General features: G+C 39.4%; 1 protein-coding gene across 1 annotated transcript in view; it reads right to left on the bottom strand.

The window, feature by feature from the left end:
- Positions 1–226: 226 nt before the first annotated feature.
- Positions 227–11,758, bottom strand: part of LOC137159085 (melanopsin-like) — a 51,938-nt gene continuing 40,406 nt past the window's right edge. Inside the window, exons 9-10 of the mRNA XM_067557267.1 lie at positions 7,046–7,198; positions 227–701 (exon numbers count right to left, since the gene is read on the bottom strand). Of these exons, the coding sequence (XP_067413368.1) occupies positions 315–701; positions 7,046–7,198 (540 nt within the window). The 3' untranslated portion in view covers positions 227–314. The remainder of the gene's footprint in view (positions 702–7,045; positions 7,199–11,758) is intronic.

The following is an 11,758-nucleotide window of genomic DNA, read 5'->3' as shown; positions in this document are numbered from 1 at the left end:
CAGTGGGTGATAGATATTTCTTTGCTGGCATCTACACATCTATGTTAAATACCACGAAGTAGCAGGTTTACTTGAAACATGCCTTTCTAGTTTGCCACCAGATATCCCACAGCTCATTTTCACAGTACCATCTAAAAGGCTGTTTCAGTGTCTGAAGAGGTCTGAACAAAGATGGAGTCAAAGATTGCCTAGTGACTATAATATAAACATACAAAAAATCTGATGATTTAATCTAGAAGGCTTTAGTTATTTGGTATAATAATGTGGAGAAGCAGCCATGAAAATAATGACTAGCAAGTTTTCCTTTTTTACACTTATGACAGAAACTTCTCAAATGCTTCAAGGAAATCTGTGGAAGAGCTAAGCCCTTCTATGTCCAACAAATTATTTTTGCCATGAAAGTGGAATAAATCAATCTCTTCTTCTTCTCCATTTTCATGTTCTTCTTGTCCTTCAAAGAGGTTGGTCTCGGAAGTAGGAATGATGATGATGCGTGGAACTGCAGTACTAATGATGGAGTCCACGCCTCTGTTTATTTGAGTTTCTCCTTGCGAGGTATCTGAGCCTCTTCCTTTGGTGACGCCGTTCAAGCCAATGGGAAGAGAAGCTGCTTTTAAGGAACTGGTCACAAGTGCTTCAGGGGAATTCTGCAGGAATGACCACCCAAGCAGCTTCTGGAAGTAGCTGGAGGAGAGCAAAACCTAGGGTAAAAAAACCCACTAAATCTTTAGTACCATCGTTTGATATATAACAATTATAGGTTATATCATCTCATTGAAACTTCTTGTACCAGTCCATTACATTTTATGTCCCGGTTTCCTTGAGCTGTTTCCCCATCAAAATTTGAGTCACTGCCTCAACATAAAGTCAATATCATGTGATCAATGTATTAAAATGTACCAAACTGTCAGTTTTAGAAATGCACAGCATATACAACAAAATATTGAATGAAGTAAAGAGACAAATATTTGGTCAAACATTTTCAAAAATTTGGAGGTAGTGGACATTGGTCCCATTTTATGCCATGATCAATGGAGTAGCACATTCTGAAACACATTCAAGCATTATTTATTCATTACTAATTTGGAATTGTATTGTACCCATTCTGCCATATGTTTTTATGGTTAATGGGCTAAATCCTCAGCTGCTGCAAATCAGTACAGCTCCAGTGAGTTCCACTGGAGCTATGCCAATTTGCACCATTTAAGGATCTGACCCACTTCCTGTTTAAAAAAAAGCCTTCCAAGGAACACATTTATATATAAAAGGGAGAGGTTTTTTTTTAAAAGCATCCGAGTGGTGACACAGCATTATGCTGCTGCAAGAAAACTCTTTGGGGATGAAAGTAGAAACTTCCATGTGCTCACTCTCCAGAATAAAACTGAGGTTTATTCCACAAAACTTTCTATTCATTCTGTTTTATACAACTCATACTGCACTCATCACTGCAGTAGCTGAGGCTGTATCTACACTGCAATAAAAGTCCTGGTACATGGCTGCAGGTGGTCCAGGTCAACTGACTCTGGCACACATGGCTTAGGCTGTGGGGCTAAAAAATTGCAGTGTAGATGTTCAAACTCAGCCTTGAATGTGGCCTCTGAGATCCAGTGCATGGGGAAGGCTTCAGAGCCCGGGCCCCAGTGTGAGCCTGAATGTCTACACGGCTATTTTTAACCCTGCAGCCTGAGATCCCCAAACCTGTCAGCTGACAAGCTCTGGGATTCGATGCTACAGGTTTTATTTATCGCAGTGTAGACATACCCTGAGGGTTTTAGAATAGCCTCTGCCCCCTCCCTTAAGAAAATTCCAATCCTGCATGAGATGCCTCATACATGCTTTAAATGTTATTTCTCAAACATTTTAATACATTTCAACCTGTTACATCCTGGCACCTTTTTTTCCCCCCTGTATAATGAACAGAGAAGGGTCTCAGAGGAAATATTTATATAGAACAGTTTGATTCTTCATATCTCTATTTTCTCAAAGTTCCATTTTCCCTGTCACAACCACAGTAACAATTTTAATAGTTGTGTATTGAGATGCTTCCTTTGTACCTTGTCCTGCCAATAGGTGGCTCTGTAATCATAAAATATATAGATAGTACCATATTTAACACAAATTAGGGAAAAGAAAAATAATCCCACTTCTTTGGCTTCAGAAGCTTTTCACTTTCTATTCACTCTGATCTATCTATAATTTCATGATGACCATTTTAGTTTACCCAGGACTCAAAAAAGATCAAATATCATCAGGAGTATAAAAATCAATCACCACCATTGCTAATGCTTTGAAAAACGTAAATAATAATAAAGCAAATTTTTGTAATGAGGCTAATCTAAAGTATAATTAAATAGGTTTGTGTTCTTTCAGGAGAACGTAAATCTGTTAATAAGTTCATCTGAAGAAAGAGAAGGCAGATAAAAAGACAGAGAAATTTCTTTTCAAAACCTATTTTATTTCTCTTTTCTGTCATATCTAGGAGCCAGGGACTCCTGAGCTCTAAACCTGGCTTTGACAATGACTCCCTCAGTGACCTTAGACATGTTGCATAACCCCTCTTCCTCAATTTTCCCATGTGCAAAATTATGGCAATCCCTCCCAGGAATGCTGTTGAAGATTAGTTAGTAAATGTTTGCAAAACATTCTGAAGGAGGTAAGCGTGACATATTAATACTGGTTTTCCTAAAATAATTATAATGATGATTATAAAAAAACACTTTGTGAGAGATAGCAAGGAAGTGGTTAAGGAAAGATAAGAGTCCCCTCTCTGGCAATGAGAAACAACATTAACAAGAAAAATATAATGTATACTTCACTCCGCTGAATATTTCTGTGAAGACTGATAGAGCGCAGGGCAGGGAACAAGTCTTACTCTGTTTTATAAAGCATCTTGTACATTTATGGTAATATATACATCTATTTATTATTAACCTTGAGTGCCTCCTTCGGACTCCTACACTCAACATACATTAACTGTCTTTTTTCTATTGGAGGTATTTCTCTAGCACCGATAAACCATAGTACCTAAGCCCCTAACATTAGTACACTGCAACATGATGGCTAAGTGTATCTTTATCTCCTTCTAGTGGCTGGACCCAAGAGGTCTGCTGAGTCTGCTAAAGCCTCGGAGCTGACCGACTAGATTCTTTAGCTCAAACTATCGTTGCTCATGCAGCTACAGTGATGGTCCTTTTAAAGGCATGCGCTCAAAGTTGACAAAACCAGAATATGACACTCCCTAAATGAATGCTTTAAATATCCCTAATACTGAAGAAAAGTCCAGTCCTCCAAAACAAGGATAGCTAGAGAATTAAAACCCCAGTTCTCCAGCTGCATGAACCATTCACTGCACAGCAGAGAGCTGTTTGTAGTGACTGTGGTTGCATGTGCACACGGCCCCATTTCCCAGCTCTCTGTGCCTGCCTTGATCCTGTGAGCAGACTGCTTGTTATTTATAACGGATCCTGCTCTTGAAAGTAGGACAGCAGAATGCTTGTTAATTTCAAGTCCTGCAGACTCTCAAGAATGTAAAGAGCAGGGAGAATAGAAGAACTGCTTAACTGTGACAACAAATACATTAGCCCCAGTGACAGACCTTGTCAAGCTGATAACATTGTAGCAGTCCTTATCTTTGAGAGCTCATGGCTTTCTAAGACTAAGGGGAACTTTTAAAAATGTACCATTTGGAGTAGTGTTAAAACATGGACTTTCAGTATTACTACAGGTCTTCTGCCACATATCCATTATCATTCCTCTGCCACAGGTATTTTTGTAGTGCCCATCCCCATTGTATCTCAGCTAACAATATTTGCATGCAAAGCAGGTATGGGGACTGCCCTGTGATATATGCAATATTACATGCCACCTGCACATAGTAATTGTCTGCATTTAGGATTAGATCCTCATTTCACACCACCAACATAGCTTTGTCATTGTCACCTGACACATCGCTTTCCCCGACCTGAAGAAAAGCTCTGTATGGCTCGAAAGCTTGTCTCCCTCACCAACAGAAGTCAGTCCAATAGAAGATATTACCTCACCCACCTTGTCTCTCACATCTTTTAGTGTCATTCTAGATTTGATCTGTTTCCATAGACCACTAGTCTGGATCACTCCCAGGTGCTAACACAGAAGGCACACGCTCCCACCATGGTGGGGAACTCTGAGTGGCATTGTACCTGAAATGGTAATTAACTGCCACACTCTGGCCTCGGTTATATGTCAGCAGCCTACCAACAATTTTGCATCAAGCAATCTTGATCTGACTCAATTTATGAAAATATCTTAGGATACAATAGGTTTCAAGATCTTGACAGGATGGGCAGGTTTTAGGGTTTTTATTTTAAGGTGGAGCAGAGGAAAAGTGAGATTATTCTCTCCTTCAGAAACTGTACTATATTGATAAATCCATGGACTAAATGATCCTTGAACTGACTACACACTACACCTGGGACACTCAATATTGTGAAAGCACTATACACTATCTATGTCAGTGAACAGTACTGAGAGCAATAGAGTGCAAGGACCCAATCAAGGGCTACTTATCAAAACTACCTGACAGCCATCCTTCGAGGACAAAGTCAGTATAGCCTCTGATTCTTCCTGTGGAGAACAGCGTGGCCAACTGACAGTCATTAAAATAATTCATTACTATGAAGAAAACCTCAGAATCCCTCCCCTCTGCTTCTCTCTCAGAGAGAGAAGAGAAAAAAAGGAGAGATTGAATTTGGAGTCGCAGGTGTCTGGAAGGAATCCTCAAACTCTGCTTCCTTTCCACTGTCTTAGGTGTTATGTCCAGACATGGAGTTAGCGAGGGAGCTCTGAAGCAAGGTCAGGTCACCCAGGTTGGGTCTACTCCTGCTGGTAGGAAGCTGGGCTCCTCTGGAGCTGAACATTTCAGGCACCCCAACCCTGTGACAGAGGGTTAGAGGGAGACTCCACAGTCAGGGCCCTTTTCCCACTTTCTTTGGTATAGAGGGTGTAAGCTTTTACCATTTTCCATGGCTTCCAAGGCCAAGGCTTAAATATAGCACTTCAATATGAGACACTTGCTGCCTTCCTCACCAAGAAACAGGAACAAACTGAGGTCAAAACCTCAGCTGTTGTATATCAAAGTATTGATTTATGTGGAAATATGCCAAAGGTGTGGCCCAGGGTGCATGACAGAGGTGGGATTTGGCGCTAAATCTCTTGCTCCCAATTGTTCCTGCACTGTCTGACTGACGTCAGAGGAACAGAATTACTCATCGTCCATACTGGCTCACCAAACCACAGTTTGCTGGCCTAAGTGGTGGCACTTGATCTCTGTCATCGTCTTTTTTTTTTTTTTTTAATTTTAAAGTGATGAAACTGATTGATGGGACTTTTGCAGTGGCACTACCTGGAATGAATGAAAGGGATGATTATTCTTTCAACAGAAGGGGAAAGGAAGTATCACACCACACTGAATTATCTAATTTATGTTGCCCACGATTCCACAAGCCTTAATGTTACTCTTCAGCCAGCAGCAATGTTTCATTGGGCCAGATTCCCATTTACATTAAGGCCCCTTTACACCATTCAGCAGTGTAAAACGGTCTTAAAAGTAGAAACAGATTGTATTTACCCGCACTTTAAGTCCTTTTAACATGGCTTTAGCAGCATACAGGGGCCACAAATATGAATGAGGATCGATCCCATTATTTATACAGCAGCAACGGTGCAGTGGATGCTTTTACAGATGAGAGTGGAGGTCCCGGCCTCAGACAGTTTGCAATTTAAACAGATAATAAATAGATGAAGCACAGAGATGGGATCCAAAAGCACAAGCTGACAATACCGTACAACTTGTCAGTGACACAATCATTCTTATGCTGTTCTATTGTTTTGTTTTTTTTAATTTATTTTCTACTGCCTGCTTTGTCAACACTTTATAAAGAGGAGGACTAAGGTTTTATAGGCCTTGTGGAAGAAGAGATTTTAAAGAGACATTTGAAAGAAGAGAGAATGGATGCATTCAAGAGTAGGGGAAACAGTTCCCTGTGATTCCCAGCATAGCTTCTCTTTTAAACTATACTTTCTTTAGAGAAACAACCAGAGATCCAGAAGGAAAGAAAGGTGACAGAATCAGGTGACACTTCTTATGGTGTATTATTATTTCAGTTAGACATGTCATAGGTACCCCCAAGAAGATCTGGGTACCTACAAACTTGGGAGTACTAGCCAACCTATTAGTAGGTTGGGTATTGTGAGTTTTATGCCTTTGTCTACTGAAGGTGTAGCATTGGCATATTTTCCCATGTGATTCACAGCAGTACTAAATCTGAAAGTCCAGTGATACTGAAGTGTTGGCAACAGCTAATTCAGGGGTGATATAAGGTCATCTTCTGAAGTTCCACCTCTGGAAGTGTGACACTTCTGAGAAAATGACACCAAACTGCAGTAGTTTGGTGTCTGGTTTTGTTGCATCCACAAGAGATGCGCTCAGTACTCACCATCTCCACATTCAGGGAGAGATGGGGGGCAGCTGCCAGGCTTTCCCACTCTCAAGGAGAAATGGGAGTTTCTTTCTCATCTTCCCCCTCAAAGAGAAAACATTTTTTTAATGTATACTAAAATGAGGGTGCAAAAAAATGGGGCTTCCACTATTTCTGAATCTGTCTTGAAACCCCAACTTTGTAACAAATGGAGTCTGCAACATCATGGAGGTGAGTTCCTTAGATTTGGGAGTGGTATGAGATGAATCAGGGCTGGAGGCGGTAAACATGCTGAGACGAAGAGGACATGTTCTTACATTCATCCCCACTAACTTACTGAGCTACAAGTCAGCATCTGATTTGGCATGTTGCCTTATTTTTCCAGAAAAGGCAAAGCAGCTGGGAAAAGAGTTAACAGTAACTATTTTAATTTTAAATATTAAAAGCATTTATAGATCTGTAATGGCGGAGTGGGGGAAACCTTCAAAACCACAAATATAGGTGAGGTCTTCAGGAGAAGCAAGATTGAGATGACTTGCCAAAAAAAGATTAGACAATAAAAACAAGACGCAAGTAAGTCCTCCTTTTACCTTTTCCTCAGTTATTGCATTGCAGCTGTGGGCCTTCAGAAGCAGTTCCCTCTTCTCCTCCTGTCTTGGGCATGATGAAAAAGAGTTACTTCTGGGAGGCTGCAGTTTCTTATGAACTGGCTCCACTGAGTCAAGCTCTAGATCACTCCAAACCTAAACACCAGGTGAGAATTATTTCAGACAGCTACATTCTTTCCAGCTTTTTAAATATTCTCTGTTGGTTAGCAGGCTGCTTTAGCATGTAGACAAAATGAGGGTTTTCTAAAATGAGACTATAACCAGCCCTGATGAATCTCCCATTAGACAAGATTTATTCCACATACTCTTGATTTTCAATCTTACTGCTCACCTGAGGTTTGTCTCTTGGGAAGCACAGAGTTCTTAACACACAGTGCATCCATTTTCACCAGAACTTTTTATTCACCTTTTGATCTCTGTGGTATAATGACGCTTGTAGTTTCTTGGCACCTAGACATGAGATATCCATAGCAGAAAGAAAGCACAGCCTCGAATGTGGGCAGACACTTTACTTATTCTTCCTGTACCTCATTAGCAGTGAAGCTCAAACCTGACTTGCAACAATCCAGATGATTCCATTTCTGGGCCTATCTTGTGCAAAGATTACAACTTATGACAAACTATATGTTGATTTTGTGATTCGGACAAAAGGTGGAAACCAACAAACTGTTTTCCACGTGCACTTAAGTTAGGATTTGAAATGAGGTCCATGAAGGCTTAAAACTAATTAACTTTAACATCGCTGATTTACTTAGCTCCCTCAGCTATGAACAGTCTTTTCATTTCTCCTTCCTTGTAAAATTAAAACAATAGATGCCATTTTATTTACATTAGAAACGCGCACACACTAGAGATTTGTTCAATGGAAACAGTCACATTTCCTATTTGATGCTGTCAGTGTCATTTCTATCAACTTGTGCATTAGCTGCAAAAATGTCACCATGAATTGCTACAATGCAATATGCAAAATCCACTGGGCTAAGCTTTTATTTCAGAGGGCATCTACACAGCTGTACTAAACTTGCATTTTAAAACCACGTTTCCTGTCAGCCACTGAAAGAATAACTGCCTCTGGCCGTGTCTAGTCAACACAGCATGACATTATAACAGCAGCAGCAGTTTTGTTTGAGACCTATAAGCAAAGGTAAGACCACAGGCTGACACCTTTAAACAACAACATTATCCCATGTCTCGAAAGGAGAATACTTTAAAAACAAAAAACTGAGTTTACAGAAAATGAATAGTGACTACCAGAACAAAAGAAACTGCTCAGGCTAGGATATGCAAGGTGCTATAGAATGACTACAGTGAATCTCATTTAGCATCCATTGATCTACTCATCCACAAAAAACTTGTTCAGAGAGAAATAAAGGAGAAAATGAGAGTCAAGGAAAATGAGAGCCAAGAACAGAAAGATATAGAGGAGAAGGGAAAAGAAACAAGTTAGAAGCCATTCTTTCTTCCTTTGTTTTTAGCTCTTATTTTATCATCTCCAGAAACAACACATCTCCAGTGCCACCCTTGCATAAGCACTATGAACAACTAGTGACTTAGGCCTTGATCTAGCAAAGCACTTGAGCATTTGCTTAACTCAGAGCATATGAGTTGTCCTAGTGACTTTGCTGGATATGGATTTTACAGCAGAAAAGATACATGTTTTTTTGTGTCAGAATGCTTATATATTTTATACAGCGGTCCAGGTTTTTGAGAATAATCTTAATACTTCTACAGAGCCTCCAGTGAAATTACATTACTATCCATTCTCATGAGCAATAGCTTAATGTATCATCCCTATAGTCCGAAACTTAATGGCCTGTGAGTGTAAATTAGCTCAATGGGCGAAAGTTTGTACATTTAATTTACATTATAACAGAATTACGTATACTTTTTTTTTTTTTTTAACAGCTTCTGTTGCTATGACACCCGTAGCACTTCATAATAAATACAAAAATGAGTCATTCATAGGGATGGTTCAATAAACAATTGCTGTGGTGTTTCTGCCATGTTAAGATCCTTCATCCTAACACGGTGACAATCAGTTACATTTCTGGTTGAACAGGAAAGCCTTCAAATTTGCCCTGAAGACTGAAACTCCCTGGTTCTTATAGACTTTAAGGTCAGGACCATATGAAGGAGCAAGTTCCCAGGGGATGGCGTTCTGCAGAAAATACTCTGCTTCTGGAAAGTTCTGTTCCATTCAGCAATTGTAAAAGCACTGGAACGAATTTTAATTGTTGCAGTGAGACATTCAGGGTAGAGGCATTCTCACAGGTAGCCTTGACCCAAGCCAGTTCGTGCTTTTAGATGACAGAATTTTTGTATGCCTGCTAAAAGTTTTCATTACCTAAGCACTGAACAGGAAGATTTTTTGACCACACACAAGAATCTCAATGGGTACAGATATTCTCAGTTCAGTGCATGTGGATTTAGGTATGTAGTTTCCTGTGGCTATGTCTGCGCTAGTGTTTTTCAGAGAACTGGTGAAACTCTATTAAATTAGCTACGTATGACAGATTGCTAACGTAGGGAGGGGACAGGTTTTTACTAATTTGTTTTATTACTCTTTTTTTAATGCACACACCAAGATCTAAGTGACAGAGTGATAAAATGACTGTGCTCTGTCTATGAAAGTAGGCACCCCACAACCATTGCTACCTGTAATGGTGGGAGGGTCCGCCCAAAATACTAGCATAGGCAAAGCTTGTGTGTCAAGGACAAACCAGTGTAGAATACTACCAAATACAACCCTTAGCCTGCAAAATAATAAACATGAGAAACACTGTAGGTTGGTGCTATGTAACAATTTTTAAAATATAATCATTTGGCATGTTATTCATTTTAATTAAAAAGAAATGTACTGTAAATGTATCATATAAAGGCTAGGGGAAAAGGTTACCACTTATCTATTACTGAATATATAGTTCTACAATGAAGAAGGGCTGGCCAACAAACAACTATTTCTATTCTATTCTATTCTGTCACCCTGATATTTGAATGCCTTCCAAGAGTGCATTAAGCAACAAGACTAGTGTATGTCACTTGTGGTTCTTGCCATATTATTATTTACTTGTATTATGGTAGCATGTAGGAGCCCCGGTCATGATCCAGGAAGCCACTGTACTTGGTGCTGTACAGAACAAAAAGATCTTCCCTGACCCAAAGAGCTTACCATCTAAGTCAGTTGTACTGCTGACAGTACCTAATAAAACAGAATTTTCCATTTCAGTTGGATGTCCAATTAAAATAGCTGCATGGTCTGTCTAGAAGAGTTCCAAAAGCAATGGGCCTAACACCTAACTTAATCTGGTCTATAATTATAAATATGACAGAGCCTAATTTGATTGCGGTCTTACCAAAGGATCTTTTCTTAAGGGAAGAGACATATTATTTCACTATGTGTTCTGTATTTAGTTTTTTAAAAGATTTTTACAAATTAAAGGCCTGATCTTGCAATTGACAATGCCTGGGCAGAGTGTTTTGCAGCACAGAACCCCACTGACTTCAGTGGGGTTCGAAACAGGTGCAGCAGTCTGTCTGTGTTCTTTCAATTGCAGAATCAAACCATGATGACCATCATGGATTTAAAGAGAATAAAGAACATAAGATGTACTTAATGTCAAATATTTGAATCTAAAAAGGTTAATATAGACCTAGGTTGGATGCAAAATGATGGTCAGTCAATTTAGTCTAGAGCTGCAATGAACAAATATTTTGATTATTCTGAGTGGTTTTCAGGACTAGTTGGAATGTGGGAAGAGAAAATCATATTGTGTAAAACAGGATTTTTTTCCAGGGTTTGGACTGTGTTAGAAAGTGCAGAGGAATGGATTCCTCCAATACTTGGTGTTAACCTTGCTAGCTACCAAACACAACTTTTCTGTTAGTGCTTATGAAGTTACACAGGAGTGCAATGTGTGCACGGGAGGGATTGAAATGTGTGCATTTCCCTTTGCTGGGTCACCAGAAATCTATGACAAAAGATTTTGTGCATCTCTGGAGCCTTGAATGGGATTTCGTCAATTTGCCAATGAGCATTGTCTTTTTTACTCATGTATGTGTGTTTTCTTATCTGTTTACAATACTGTTCTTTAAAAATCTCTCCGGTACTGGGATCAGTTCTCTGAGAAGCAGATTTTACATTCCTAAGGGTAGACTGGAGAATAAAGCAAAAAATAAAGTCCTATATTTCCAGTTTCTACTCAGACACTTACAACTTGAAACTGTTGTAAATCTATTGGTGAACTGGCAAACAAGAGATTACTATGGATAATGATGGAAATTCAGTATTTATTAGCTTTCTGAGAAGTAATGCTATATAGGAGAAGAAAGCCACTCAGGCCGCTTTATAACACAGAATGGACAGTTTTTGACCAGGTTTTTGAGTAATTTATTTTCTAACCTGTGGGGAAAAAGGATCATCTTCAGGCCAGATTTGTCATACTCCCTGGTTTTGTTGATGTTCATCAACCCACTTCCTGGATCTATCTTATCTGAAGGATTTAAAACATCTCTTTGAATATTTGGCAACTTGGTCATGTTATTTTTACTCTGATATTGGTACCCTGGAAGAAATAGCTTGTAAGTTACACACTATACATCTATGAGTCCTCATCCTTGCCTAGATTATTGCCATCAAACTCAAAGGGGTAAAAGCCTAACTTACTCTCAAGTTCAGCCTGTCACAGTGCTTTGTAT

The sequence above is a fragment of the Emydura macquarii genome, unplaced genomic scaffold (assembly GCF_026122565.2).
Source record: "Emydura macquarii macquarii isolate MOO-44397 ecotype Brisbane River unplaced genomic scaffold, CSIRO-AGI_Emac_v2 contig_1790, whole genome shotgun sequence".
Classification (NCBI taxonomy): Eukaryota; Metazoa; Chordata; order Testudines; family Chelidae; genus Emydura; species Emydura macquarii.
The sequence above is the reverse complement of the archived record's forward strand: the minus strand, read 5'-3'. Positions and strand labels throughout refer to the sequence as shown.